The 15,324-nt window shown below is 48.1% G+C and overlaps 1 protein-coding gene across 2 annotated transcripts in view; it reads right to left on the reverse strand.

The window, feature by feature from the left end:
• LOC149319248 (high affinity choline transporter 1) overlaps nucleotides 1–15,324 on the reverse strand; it is a 34,257-nt gene that overhangs the window by 4,771 nt on the left and 14,162 nt on the right. For both annotated transcript variants that reach the window (XM_089508004.1, XM_089508003.1), the window contains exons 4-6: nucleotides 14,369–14,524; nucleotides 9,490–9,638; nucleotides 1,618–1,761 (exon numbers count right to left, since the gene is read on the reverse strand). In XM_089508004.1, coding sequence (XP_089364130.1) covers nucleotides 1,618–1,761; nucleotides 9,490–9,638; nucleotides 14,369–14,524 — 449 coding nt within the window. The remainder of the gene's footprint in view (nucleotides 1–1,617; nucleotides 1,762–9,489; nucleotides 9,639–14,368; nucleotides 14,525–15,324) is intronic.

A 15,324-nucleotide genomic window follows, 5' to 3' on the forward strand; every position in this document is an offset into this window, starting at 1 on the left:
TAGCCTCATATATGTGCATTAGACTGCCACTTTCCCCCATTTCTCACTCACCATCTTTCTATTCTTTCATGCACCACCACATCTCTGGGCCATTTCACACAATATGTCATTGAAACTATATCTATTTTTCATTAACCAATTCCCAGGTTCCTCCTGGACATGCTTTTCTGACATCTCTATCCCCCTCTCTTGGGGCCATATTTACTTGCTTGCTCCAGCCCATTCACTTCTTAATTACCAGTGTTATTTATATTTATTAGATCATTCTTATCCCAACATTTCTCCAATGAGTCCAAGTGACATACAGTCCCTTCCTCACAACTTTATCTTCTCTGTGAGGAAAGACCTGCTGAGAAAGGGAGTGAATGCCCCAAAGTGGCCCATGGAGTTTTCGTAGCTCTGAGTGGCCAAGAACATGGATATACCAAGTCCCAACACTCTAAACATTATATCACATATCTCAAGTCCTAATACTTGTATGTAGAGAAGAATGAGAAACCTCATTTGGTTAAAATAAAATATAGCAAAATTTACCGTTTCTTTGTAAATTTGCATGAAAGCAATTTATTTAAACTGATCAGGAGTGAAAGCAAAGCTGAAAGATTAGCCCATCCAGGAAAAGGACTGGAGTGTTCAGGTATTACAGTATAACTTTAAATCCCCATGAAAAGGGATCTTGTAGGGCCTTTGAGACTACGGTAACTGGGTGAAAGAAGTTGTAGCATGACCTTTTGTAGACTATAACTGCTTCCTCAAATTCATGGAATGCCTTTATCCCTCTATGAAACTCAAAAGTGCAACATGATCCCTGTGCATACTGATTTTCCAGATTAACACAATTATGCCATTTGAATCTCATGTACTTATTTGTGGCACCAAATTAGGTTTGCCACATAATCGTTTCTGTAATGGAAATAGTAGTGCTTGTTGAATTGGGCTAGTCCGGATGGGGAGGATCAATTTTTTTGGTTTGCCCCTCATCCTCCTTTTCCTTTTTGACAAAAATGTCCAGCAATCACAAGTTTCTTCATAAATCCAACAAGGGGGGGGGGGGGACTTTAAAAAAATAAATAAAAATAAAATCTGAATATGGAAGAAAAAAAGCTGACATATTTTTCTGCCTTAGCTGTGTGGTACCTCTTACAAATTCTTATTTTATTTTAATTTAATTTATTTATTTATTTATGGTATTTATACCCTGCCCTTCAGCCATAAAGGCTCTCAGAGTGACTTACAATTATCCAATGTTTCTCATTCAGAAAATCCACTCAGTCTAATTACACTGAATGCTTATCTGAGGATTATTCCAATGTTGTTCTTATTGGGAACAGGCCCATTGAAATGAATGGGACTTGTTAGTGACAACTAACTTAAGTCCCGTTAATTTCAATCACCTACTCTCAGTAAGGCTGATGTTAATACAGCTTGATGCAACAAAGATGTTGTCCTTCTTTTCTATAGCTACTTTGTTAGCATCAGATACCTGTCATATTTAGCACAGGGTTGGGCAGTTAAAAATTTCATAAATATCTTTTGTTTAACCATTTTTCAATTCTAGAGTTTGCAAACCAAATCTGCAAGGGGTTATAACCTATGGGCTCTCATAGGAGTGCTTACCAGTAACAAGAAATTGTCAATCCATATGAAGATGTCAGATTTTTCAATGGTTCCGAGCCAAGGCTCCTGGTACACTTCATGTACAGCTGTGTAGCCAATATCTTTCACAGCAGGATGGGACATGGCAAACGGAACACTGATCCACTAGAACAAAAGAAAAAACAAATTTAAACGGAATGCTACAAAGACAGAAAAGAAGTAATATCCATAGTTGATTCTTCTAGCAGTTCCCCAGTTCCAAAGGATTTGTGGAAACCCCTAAATCCATTCAAATCTTCTGATGGCAAGGCAACCTACATAAGGTATAAAGTTTAGTCATCAAGCATATTGCTTGGCCCCCAGGGAGAAGAGGGCGAATAGTTGTCTGTGTCCTGCCATCCACAAACTTAAAGATGTATCCCCAGCATTCGGTATGTAACAGGCCAGTATGCTGAGCTTACAAAATCCTGTTCTGTTGTGAGTACCGAGGTGTGAGATTTGGGCTGTCCCATATCACCCCAATGTGAGATCAGATTTTAAGCCCTCAAATATGGGGCATCCCATACAAAACTGTCATCTCGGCCTCAGAGGGAGCCATCAGGCAGACCCAGCAACATCAGGGACTGCCTGAAGGAAGAGGCCCCTCCCTCCTCAACTGTCATCTCGGCCTCAGAGGGAGCCATCAGGCAGACCAGCAACATCTTCGACTGCCTGAAGGAAGAGGCCCCTCCCTCCTCAACTGTCATCTCGGCCTCAGAGGGAGCCATCAGGCAGACCCAGCAACATCAGGGACTGCCTGAAGGAAGAGGCCCCTCCCTCCTCAACTGTCATCTCGGCCTCAGAGGGAGCCATCAGGCAGACCCAGCAACATCGGGGACTGCCTGAAGGAAGAGGCCCCTCCCTCCTCAACTGTCACCTCGGCCTCAGAGGGAGCCATCAGGCAGACCCAGCAACATCTTGGACTGCCTGAAGGAAGAGGCCCCTCCCTCCTAAACTGACATCTTGGCCTCAGAGGGAGCCATCAGGCAGACCCAGCAACATCTTGGACTGCCTGAAGGAAGAGGCCCCTCCCTCCTCAACTGTCATCTCGGCCTCAGAGGGAGCCATCAGGCAGACCCAGCAACATCAGGGACTGCCTGAAGGAAGAGGCCCCTCCCTCCTCAACTGTCATCTCGGCCTCAGAGGGAGCCATCAGGCAGACCCAGCAACATCAGGGACTGCCTGAAGGAAGAGGCCCCTCCCTCCTCAACTGTCATCTCGGCCTCAGAGGGAGCCATCAGGCAGACCAGCAACATCTTCGACTGCCTGAAGGAAGAGGCCCCTCCCTCCTCAACTGTCATCTCGGCCTCAGAGGGAGCCATCAGGCAGACCCAGCAACATCAGGGACTGCCTGAAGGAAGAGGCCCCTCCCTCCTCAACTGTCATCTCGGCCTCAGAGGGAGCCATCAGGCAGACCCAGCAACATCTTGGACTGCCTGAAGGAAGAGGCCCCTCCCTCCTCAACTGTCATCTCGGCCTCAGAGGGAGCCATCAGGCAGACCCAGCAACATCGGGGACTGCCTGAAGGAAGAGGCCCCTCCCTCCTCAACTGTCACCTCGGCCTCAGAGGGAGCCATCAGGCAGACCCAGCAACATCTTGGACTGCCTGAAGGAAGAGGCCCCTCCCTCCTAAACTGACATCTTGGCCTCAGAGGGAGCCATCAGGCAGACCCAGCAACATCTTGGACTGCCTGAAGGAAGAGGCCCCTCCCTCCTCAACTGTCATCTCGGCCTCAGAGGGAGCCATCAGGCAGACCCAGCAACATCAGGGACTGCCTGAAGGAAGAGGCCCCTCCCTCCTCAACTGTCATCTCGGCCTCAGAGGGAGCCATCAGGCAGACCCAGCAACATCAGGGACTGCCTGAAGGAAGAGGCCCCTCCCTCCTCAACTGTCACCTTGGCCTCAGAGGGAGCGATCAGGCAGACCCAGCAACATCTTGGACTGCCTGAAGGAAGAGGCCCCTCCCTCCTCAACTGTCATCTCGGCCTCAGAGGGAGCCATCAGGCAGACCCAGCAACATCAGGGACTGCCTGAAGGAAGAGGCCCCTCCCTCCTCAACTGTCACCCCGGCCTCAGAGGGAGCGATCAGGCAGATCCAGCAACATCTTGGACTGCCTGAAGGAAGAGGCCCCTCCCTCCTCAACTGTCATCTCGGCCTCAGAGGGAGCCATCAGGCAGACCCAGCAACATCAGGGACAGCCTGAAGGAAGAGGCCCCTCCGTCCTCAACTGTCATCTCGGCCTCAGAGGGAGCCATCAGGCAGACCCAGCAACATCTTGGACTGCCTGAAGGAAGAGGCCCCTCCCTCCTCAACTGTCACCTCGGCCTCAGAGGGAGCCATCAGGCAGACCCAGCAACATCTTGGACTGCCTGAAGGAAGAGGCCCCTCCCTCCTAAACTGACATCTTGGCCTCAGAGGGAGCCATCAGGCAGACCCAGCAACATCTTGGACTGCCTGAAGGAAGAGGCCCCTCCCTCCTCAACTGTCATCTCGGCCTCAGAGGGAGCCATCAGGCAGACCCAGCAACATCAGGGACTGCCTGAAGGAAGAGGCCCCTCCCTCCTCAACTGTCATCTCGGCCTCAGAGGGAGCCATCAGGCAGACCCAGCAACATCAGGGACTGCCTGAAGGAAGAGGCCCCTCCCTCCTCAACTGTCACCTCGGCCTCAGAGGGAGCGATCAGGCAGACCCAGCAACATCTTGGACTGCCTGAAGGAAGAGGCCCCTCCCTCCTCAACTGTCATCTCGGCCTCAGAGGGAGCCATCAGGCAGACCCAGCAACATCAGGGACAGCCTGAAGGAAGAGGCCCCTCCCTCCTCAACTGTCATCTTGGCCTCAGAGGGAGAGATCAGGCAGACCCAGCAACATCTTGGACTGCCTGAAGAAAGAGGCCCCTCCCTCCTCAACTGTCACCTCGGCCTCAGAGGGAGCCATCAGGCAGACCCAGCAACATCAGGGACTGCCTGAAAGAAGAGGCCCCTCCCTCCTCAACTGTCACCTCGGCCTCAGAGGGAGCCATCAGGCAGACCCAGCAACATCGGGGACTGCCTGAAGGAAGAGGCCCCTCCCTCCTCAACTGTCATCTCGGCCTCAGAGGGAGCCATCAGGCAGACCCAGCAACATCGGGGACTGCCTGAAGGAAGAGGCCCCTCCCTCCTCAACTGTCATCTCGGCCTCAGAGGGAGCCATCAGGCAGACCCAGCAACATCGGGGACTGCCTGAAGGAAGAGGCCCCTCCCTCCTCAACTGTCACCTCGGCCTCAGAGGGAGCCATCAGGCAGACCCAGCAACATCTTGGACTGCCTGAAGGAAGAGGCCCCTCCCTCCTAAACTGACATCTTGGCCTCAGAGGGAGCCATCAGGCAGACCCAGCAACATCTTGGACTGCCTGAAGGAAGAGGCCCCTCCCTCCTCAACTGTCATCTCGGCCTCAGAGGGAGCCATCAGGCAGACCCAGCAACATCAGGGACTGCCTGAAGGAAGAGGCCCCTCCCTCCTCAACTGTCATCTCGGCCTCAGAGGGAGCCATCAGGCAGACCCAGCAACATCAGGGACTGCCTGAAGGAAGAGGCCCCTCCTTCCTCAACTGTCACCTTGGCCTCAGAGGGAGCGATCAGGCAGACCCAGCAACATCTTGGACTGCCTGAAGGAAGAGGCCCCTCCCTCCTCAACTGTCATCTCGGCCTCAGAGGGAGCCATCAGGCAGACCCAGCAACATCAGGGACTGCCTGAAGGAAGAGGCCCCTCCCTCCTCAACTGTCACCTCGGCCTCAGAGGGAGCGATCAGGCAGATCCAGCAACATCTTGGACTGCCTGAAGGAAGAGGCCCCTCCCTCCTCAACTGTCATCTCGGCCTCAGAGGGAGCCATCAGGCAGACCCAGCAACATCAGGGACAGCCTGAAGGAAGAGGCCCCTCCCTCCTCAACTGTCATCTTGGCCTCAGAGGGAGAGATCAGGCAGACCCAGCAACATCTTGGACTGCCTGAAGAAAGAGGCCCCTCCCTCCTCAACTGTCACCTCGGCCTCAGAGGGAGCCATCAGGCAGACCCAGCAACATCAGGGACTGCCTGAAGGAAGAGGCCCCTCCCTCCTCAACTGTCACCTCGGCCTCAGAGGGAGCCATCAGGCAGACCCAGCAACATCGGGGACTGCCTGAAGGAAGAGGCCCCTCCCTCCTCAACTGTCATCTCGGCCTCAGAGGGAGCCATCAGGCAGACCCAGCAACATCTTGGACTGCCTGAAGGAAGAGGCCCCTCCCTCCTAAACTGACATCTTGGCCTCAGAGGGAGCCATCAGGCAGACCCAGCAACATCTTGGACTGCCTGAAGGAAGAGGCCCCTCCCTCCTCAACTGTCATCTCGGCCTCAGAGGGAGCCATCAGGCAGACCCAGCAACATCAGGGACTGCCTGAAGGAAGAGGCCCCTCCCTCCTCAACTGTCATCTCGGCCTCAGAGGGAGCCATCAGGCAGACCCAGCAACATCAGGGACTGCCTGAAGGAAGAGGCCCCTCCTTCCTCAACTGTCACCTTGGCCTCAGAGGGAGTGATCAGGCAGACCCAGCAACATCTTGGACTGCCTGAAGGAAGAGGCCCCTCCCTCCTCAACTGTCATCTCGGCCTCAGAGGGAGCCATCAGGCAGACCCAGCAACATCAGGGACTGCCTGAAGGAAGAGGCCCCTCCCTCCTCAACTGTCACCTCGGCCTCAGAGGGAGCGATCAGGCAGATCCAGCAACATCTTGGACTGCCTGAAGGAAGAGGCCCCTCCCTCCTCAACTGTCACCTCGGCCTCAGAGGGAGCCATCAGGCAGACCCAGCAACATCAGGGACAGCCTGAAGGAAGAGGCCCCTCCCTCCTCAACTGTCATCTCGGCCTCAGAGGGAGCCATCAGGCAGACCCAGCAACATCTTGGACTGCCTGAAGGAAGAGGCCCCTCCCTCCTCAACTGTCACCTCGGCCTCAGAGGGAGCCATCAGGCAGACCCAGCAACATCTTGGACTGCCTGAAGGAAGAGGCCCCTCCCTCCTCAACTGTCACCTCGGCCTCAGAGGGAGCCATCAGGCAGACCCAGCAACATCTTGGACTGCCTGAAGGAAGAGGCCCCTCCCTCCTAAACTGACATCTTGGCCTCAGAGGGAGCCATCAGGCAGACCCAGCAACATCTTGGACTGCCTGAAGGAAGAGGCCCCTCCCTCCTCAACTGTCATCTCGGCCTCAGAGGGAGCCATCAGGCAGACCCAGCAACATCAGGGACTGCCTGAAGGAAGAGGCCCCTCCCTCCTCAACTGTCATCTCGGCCTCAGAGGGAGCCATCAGGCAGACCCAGCAACATCAGGGACTGCCTGAAGGAAGAGGCCCCTCCCTCCTCAACTGTCATCTCCGCCTCAGAGGGAGCCATCAGGCAGACCAGCAACATCTTGGACTGCCTGAAGGAAGAGGCCCCTCCCTCCTCAACTGTCATCTCGGCCTCAGAGGGAGCCATCAGGCAGACCCAGCAACATCAGGGACTGCCTGAAGGAAGAGGCCCCTCCCTCCTCAACTGTCATCTCGGCCTCAGAGGGAGCCATCAGGCAGACCCAGCAACATCTTGGACTGCCTGAAGGAAGAGGCCCCTCCCTCCTAAACTGACATCTTGGCCTCAGAGGGAGCCATCAGGCAGACCCAGCAACATCAGGGACTGCCTGAAGGAAGAGGCCCCTCCCTCCTCAACTGTCATCTTGGTCTCAGAGGGAGCCATCAGGCAGACTCAGCAACATCTTGGACTGCCTGAAGGAAGAGGCCCCTCCCTCCTCAACTGTCACCTCGGCCTCAGAGGGAGCCATCAGGCAGACCCAGCAACATCTTGGACTGCCTGAAGGAAGAGGCCCCTCCCTCCTAAACTGACATCTTGGCCTCAGAGGGAGCCATCAGGCAGACCCAGCAACATCTTGGACTGCCTGAAGGAAGAGGCCCCTCCCTCCTCAACTGTCATCTCGGCCTCAGAGGGAGCTATCAGGCAGACCCAGCAACATCAGGGACTGCCTGAAGGAAGAGGCCCCTCCCTCCTCAACTGTCATCTCGGCCTCAGAGGGAGCCATCAGGCAGACCCAGCAACATCAGGGACTGCCTGAAGGAAGAGGCCCCTCCCTCCTCAACTGTCACCTTGGCCTCAGAGGGAGCGATCAGGCAGACCCAGCAACATCTTGGACTGCCTGAAGGAAGAGGCCCCTCCCTCCTCAACTGTCACCTCGGCCTCAGAGGGAGCCATCAGGCAGACCCAGCAACATCAGGGACTGCCTGAAGGAAGAGGCCCCTCCCTCCTCAACTGTCACCTCGGCCTCAGAGGGAGCGATCAGGCAGACCCAGCAACATCTTGGACTGCCTGAAGGAAGAGGCCCCTCCCTCCTCAACTGTCATCTCGGCCTCAGAGGGAGCCATCAGGCAGACCCAGCAACATCAGGGACAGCCTGAAGGAAGAGGCCCCTCCCTCCTCAACTGTCATCTCGGCCTCAGAGGGAGCCATCAGGCAGACCCAGCAACATCTTGGACTGCCTGAAGGAAGAGGCCCCTCCCTCCTCAACTGTCATCTTGGCCTCAGAGGGAGCCATCAGGCAGACCCAGCAACATCAGGGACTGCCTGAAGGAAGAGGCCCCTCCCTCCTCAACTGTCATCTTGGCCTCAGAGGGAGCCATCAGGCAGACCCAGCAACATCTTGGACTGCCTGAAGGAAGAGGCCCCTCCCTCCTAAACTGACATCTTGGCCTCAGAGGGAGCCATCAGGCAGACCCAGCAACATCAGGGACTGCCTGAAGGAAGAGGCCCCTCCCTCCTCAACTGTCATCTTGGTCTCAGAGGGAGAGATCAGGCAGACTCAGCAACATCAGGGACTGCCTGAAGGAAGAGGCCCCTCGCTCCTCAACTGTCATCTCGGCCTCAGAGGGAGCCATCAGGCAGACCCAGCAACATCAGGGACTGCCTGAAGGAAGAGGCCCCTCCCTCCTCAACTGTCATCTCGGCCTCAGAGGGAGCCATCAGGCAGACCCAGCAACATCAGGGACTGCCTGAAGGAAGAGGCCCCTCGCTCCTCAACTGTCATCTCGGCCTCAGAGGGAGCCATCAGGCAGACCCAGCAACATCAGGGACTGCCTGAAGGACGAGACTTCTCCCTCCTTTAACTGTATTTTGTATTGTATTACGATTTTACTGTACACCGCTATGATCATCGCGGAATAGCGGTCTATAAATAAAACATATTATTATTATTATTAAAACAGGATATGTATGCCTATTATATGGAGGATCATACAGTTCCTACCCTGATTGCTAGTGGGACAGAGTATATTTTGTTAATATAAAGATTCGAGTGTGGAACATCCAGGACTTTCATTTGGGCCTAGGGAACTTTTGGCCCTTTGCCTGTACTGTATAGATTCCAGCAATTCCACCCAGCCTAGACAATAGTAAGGACTGAGGGGCTTGTGGAATAAAATCTGTGGTGGGCAAAAGGTTTCCCATCCTTGCTGTAGTTGTTCTTTTCAGCAGGTGTGGATTAAATTAGTGGAATGTATTTATATGGTAGATAATTGTTACAGTTTTTAAATGCTGTTTTTATCGTTTTTTACTTCAATGTACTTTTGTCTAATCTGTGCGCCGCTTTGATCATTGGAAAAGTGGGATAAAAATAATTTTTTATTATTATTATTACAATACAAGCACAGCTGCATCTGTACTGAATTCCCTCCATCACAACCATCTTCTTTTGACTCAGAACCTTGCTTAGTTTAGGTTTTAATAAAACAACCATTTCCTGTTTTCTGAACTCAGCAAAATCCCAGTAGTTTCAGCCATGGAAATATACAGAGATACTCACCAGTCCAAGGAAAATGCAGAACAGCTGGACAACATCAGTGTAGGCAACTGAGTAAAGGCCCCCCACCAGCGTGTACAGAATTGCAATTAGGGCAGAAATAATAACCGAGATATTAATATTGATATCAATGATCACACTTATAGTGGCACCTGCAAAGTGGGTGGGGGAGAGAAACAAGAAGAAACCTATCTTAAAAATGTGCACACTTTTCTGCATAGTTCATCACAGATGTTGCCTATTTCAGTTTCTAAAAGAAGTTCTTGAGGAGGGAGAAGGTCTGCTATGCTTAAAGAAACAGAATTATTTTAAACTGTGGACCTGCTGCTTATAGAAAGCCAGCATGGTCTAAGGCAAGGGTTCTCAACCTTTTTGACTCGGGGAGCCCTTTTTAGAATCAGTTTCTATGACGGAGCCCCTAAGAGGCCTACTCTTACAAAGTAATGGTGTTTAGGCATAGTGTTACTGAGAATGGGGGGGGGGGGGGAGGAAGATGGCATAGATTGTAAGGGAATGTAAAGTGAAGAGATAGCTAAACCTAAAGAAACAATTGTGCAATGTCCATGCAATGAAATTATATTTTAAAAACTTTGAGATTTACCATAATATCTCAATATCTTTCATAACCCAGAATACAAATACAAAATAAAGCAAATATAGGGGTTTTTTTTTGTTAAAAATGAGCCTTTCTTCTTTTAAAAATGAATTCTTTTTCATTTAACAATAAGCTCTTAATTTAATTTTTTTGTTATTTTGTTATTAAAATATATTAAAAATTATATTTAATATTATTACAAATATTAACTTAAAACTTAACTATAATATTATCACAATTTTTTAATTTTTAACTACCAGCTTGCTTAAATTGTCAAGAAATAATTGATGAATGTGCAATTCCAAGAAACAACTATGATGTTCAGTGCCAGGAAGTGTGTGTGGCAGGTCTGTACGGTGCCTCCTTAGTGGCAGCAGAATGACCAAGTGTCCACTGCTAGAGGAGGCATAAAGTTCAACTTGGCAAATTTAATTTCAGAATGTAATTTCTAGTTTTTTTTTTAATTATTATTTTTGTTTCTTATTCTTTAATTTCATTCAATCTTTATTTTTTTTTCATTTTTCTGATGCAGCCGTGGAACACAGGTTGGGTGTTACTGGTCTAAAGATTTTATTGTTGGACTGAGACTCTAGGAGACCAGGGTTTGAAATCTCCTGAGTTAATTTGGGCAAGTCACAGTAATTGATTTTTTCAAATTTTCCAAAAATTTTGAATCCCCCCTCCCCGAAAACCCCCCTGTTTTTTCCATGGCTTCAAAATTTCTGGACATTTTACATCTCTAGGCCTGACTTAACAGAATGGACAGCAGGGCCACCCAAACACAGTAGGGAAGACGTAGCAGATTTTGAAGAAAGAGAATGTAGACAGATTTCCATCTAAGGGTGTGTGTGGCAGGGGAGAGGAGCTTCCATACGACCATGTAGTCTGGAGACTTGTCCTATGTAAATGGGGAGGACTATGGAGGAAACAAGGAGCTAGAGCTTGGAAAAAATGTTCCTTTGACAACTCACAGGACCCAACCACCTTACCCAGAATTGGCAGTTGTCATACTGCTAAAGGATTTTCAAAAAATCCAGGCTCGGCAAGGAGCCTATGCTTGTATACCTTGCTCTCCAGGTCCTGGCCTTATAGTATATGTAACTCTGTGTTGCCTTCTCACCAATAATGGACAAATCTCATTCAGTTCCTAGTCTATAAACTATTCTTTTGAGAGCATAACAGGCTTAAAAGACAACGTACGATAACAACCAAAAGCCACAAAACAGTGACGCCTTTATTGGACCAAGCAAAATACACAAAATACATTTTGCAAGCTTTCAAAGCTCCACTAGATTTTTCATCAGGCGAAGATGTTAAAAATTATGCAGGAGAAAAAAATATTATATTAGTCAAAACCTGCATTTTGTGAAGATGTAGTTGTTCTCAGTTCAGGTGGTATGGAGGGACATTTATGTTGGCAGGCCCCTCTTCCTTCTGGCCATGTGGGTACTCCAGGAAATAAAATTAAGTTCCATTAGCAAGACAAAAAGATGCTGCTTTTGAGACTTGTTTTCCTAATGGAACTAAAATTTTATTTCTTGGAGTACTGACATGGCCAGAAAGAGGAGGGGACTGTCTGTTTGCCTGAATGTCCCTCCATCTCTGAACTGAGAACAACTATATCTTGATAAAATGCAGCCTGTGATATCGTCATAATTGTTTTCCCTCCTGTATTTTTTAACACCTTGCTTGATGAAGAAGCCAGTGGAGCTTCCAAACTTGCAACATGTATTTTGTGCATTTTGGTTGGCCGAATAAATATATTACTGTTTTGTGGATTTTGGATGTTATTGTACCTTGCTACATGTCCAACACAGCTACCCTTGCATAGGCTTAAAAGGGATTTGCTTTGCTTGCTTTCTTATTGTGAAATATCCCAGAAAGTTTTCACTTAGGCAGAAGTGTGTTAAAAAAAGAATGTATTTTAAATTTCCTTAAAATTGTTTAAGCCACTCAGTTTCCATCACCTCAGCATGGAATTTATTCTTAGGCTTTTCAGCACTTGCAATAAAATTATGGTTAAAAAGCTCCCCATTGCTTTCTAGCTAATCAGTGCACAGCTGGATATAAGGTTGATTATTTTATTTTAAAAAAGACTTCTCTGCAAAAACAGCTTTACATGTGCAGTTGTGGGTGTGTTTTTTTAAAAAGGGAAACAACTAGCAAAAGTTGCAAAGACTGTTTAACAGTAATTTATCTGAAGGGTTCTTCTTGAAGCTAAAAGAGCTATCAAACTTTATTCTTTCAAGAGAATGGGGGGAAAGAAACCATTTGGAAACAAAATTCCACCAAGGACTGAAAACCAGAAATGTCAAATGACAAAATCTGAGTTTTCCTTGCTGCTTGAGTCACTAGACTCAGAGCAGATTTTCAACTGGATGCAACTTGGAATTTCACAAGTTTTGGTACACACTCACTAATATGGCTAGTGATTCTGTTCTTATGGTGAAGAAGTGTGCATCTACACACCCACACAAATATTATGCACATAAACGAGTAGGAAACATAGGCCTGTTACAGACTGCCAAAATAAAGCTGCTTCGGGTCTCTTTGGAGGTATGCTATTTAAATGATGCATGAGTCCTAAGAGTCCAGAGGTCGCGCCAAAGCCACACTCCATTCCTAAGCACTGGAGTGCAGCTTTGGTGCAGCTTCTGGATTCTTGGGATGCATGCATCATTTAAACAGCATACCTCCAAAGAGACCCGAAGCAGCTTTATATTTGCAGTCTGTAACAGGCCATAGGCATCCCATATGTAAGCCAAGGTTTTATTGGATAACTGGAAAACTGTAAATCACCACCAACATAGGATCAGGGCCTGATTAATCTTTCCTGTATGCCAAAACTTGTGAAACTCCAAGTTGCATCCAGTTGAAAATGTACTCTCTTAGTTGTCCAATATGTCCAATCATTTCACGGGGCTCATGTCCCCTGCCTACTCTCAGGTTAACACCCAACCACTCAATTGCATGGTGTGTCATCACAAAGCTTAGAAAAATTAGTTTTTATACTACATCTCCCCAACACCCTCCCCCAGCCAATAGTACAGGTTTTAGGGAACTGTTCTGGACCCCACGCATAAGGCAAATTTCGCGTATGCTGGAGTCTCATTGATTTCAGTGGCGATGTGCTCCCATGCACCATTGTGACCCTTGCTGCTCACCGTTCACGGAAGCTTAAATCCATGTACAGTGAGGATGCGTATGCCGAGAGTGGACTGTATAAGATAGCTGGACACTCCTGGGTGGAGCACAGTCCTCTGTCCACTGAGTGGCTATGAAAGTGTGCCCAGACACTGCCTAGCTACACTTCCACAACTGAAAAGTAAGGAGTAGACTTCAGTCTCATCTGGATGGTTGGAGTGGAGAAAGCTGTTTCTTCCTCCCCAGATTTGTAAGGGCAGCCAGGTGGTGCCTGGGCACCATTTCTGGCCACTGTGACCATCCAGTGCTCAGAGAAAGAGCTGTACCTGTGAACTGTCTGGCTGTGTAGATCCTTTCTGTCTGTCTTTCTGTCTGTCTGTCTATGTATCATCTACTTCATTCTATGTCATTTGATCAGATAGTTCACTACAGTATAATTATATTTTTTAAAATCCTAGTTAGGTCATCCAAACTGAAATACACAAGTAATGAGATATATTGTTGCTGGGCTTTTGAATCTCACTCTTTTCACTGTGAAGATTGAATGGCTTAATGGTAACAAATACATTTTTGGTTGCAACATAATCACTTCAGATCTCCTTAACGTTAAGGCAAATTGTAAAGCCAAAGCCTTTTGTGATGAAATTCTCCAAATGTTACTATAAATAAAATGACACCTGACATTTCTGCAGAATATTCTACAGTCAGAATGATATTACAGTCGGCCCTTCTTATACACAGATTTTTTATACACGGATTCAAGCATACACAGTTTGAAAATGTTCAAAAAAAGTATAAATTTCAAATATCAAACCTTGGTTTTCTATTTTTATAAGGGACACCATTTTGCTATGTCATTATATTTAATGGGACTTGAGCATCCACGGATTTTGTTATCCACGGGGGATCTTGGAACCAAACCCCAGTGTATAACAAGGGTCCACTGTATATCATCCATATTGTTAGCCTAAGTTTTTTAACAGTTAGTGTCTGATCACATGAGTTCATGCAACTCTCCTTCTGGATGTTTCCTCTGAGACTCAAATGGCCAGCAACTTTAATAATTAGAACTATTTTCAAATGGTTGCCCAAAGACCACTAACTGATGCTTCATACAATGGCATTAACTTTAGTGTTCCTTACCTAATGCAGAGAAGATGGCAGCAGCCCAGAACATCTCCCCCATCACGGCAGGTATAAAGATAAGCCCTCCCATTCTTTTCCCATAAATTTGCTGGAAAGGGTCCAACATGGTTATGTAGCCTTTGGAACGCATGGGCTTTGCAAAAAACAAACCACCTGAAAGGCCAAAACCCAGAAAGATCATAGATATCAATACATCTTAAATTATAACTCCCAACAAGAGGTATGTGTGACCTCCCTTAGCAGCTCTCAGAGAATGATGTCACTGCTGTGCATGCAGCTACAGGAATGGACCAGGCTGGTTCTCAATTGTAACTCCCTGCACTGCTTTTCACTAGCAAGTAAATAGCTGTCTGTGCAGGGGAGCACCATCTAAAATGTAGGTTTGGGTGGTTAAAGTTAGGGAGGAAAAGTGTTGTAGTTCCACCTGATGGATCTTCACAGTAAGCCTTCCTAATTGAGGACTGGGTAGATATTAAAGTAATAGGATCTCTGTCCCATAGTCAGCCTGGCAACCTTAATGCCCATAACATCCCAGGTCTTGATGGCTGAGGTATTCTGAAGGATTGTACTAAACAATGATAATATTGATGATGGTGGTGGTGGTGGTGGTGGTGGTGTTTTGGATGTTAATCTTACTTTGAGTAATCTATTGAAATCAATGGGATGTAAGTGAGGTCCAAAACATGCTGTAGAAAGAATCCAGTTTGAGACTGTTTTAACTGCTCTGGCTCAATACTAGCGAATTCTGGGAACTGTAGTTTTGTGAGACATTTAGCCTTCTCTGTCAGACAGCTCTGGTGCCACAATAAACTGCAGTTACATGCATCTAGCTAGGGCAGCTAAAGCAGTCTCAAACTGGATTATTTCTGCAGTGTGTTTTGGACTTTAGTTATGACTCAAGATTAATTTCGGTGGTACAACAGACTCTGCCACCAATATGTATTTCAAGGAGA

Source organism: Sceloporus occidentalis, unplaced genomic scaffold, assembly GCF_023333645.1.
Source record: "Sceloporus occidentalis isolate IW3139 unplaced genomic scaffold, rSceOcc1.0.p SCAF_2, whole genome shotgun sequence".
NCBI lineage: Eukaryota > Metazoa > Chordata > Lepidosauria > Squamata > Phrynosomatidae > Sceloporus > Sceloporus occidentalis.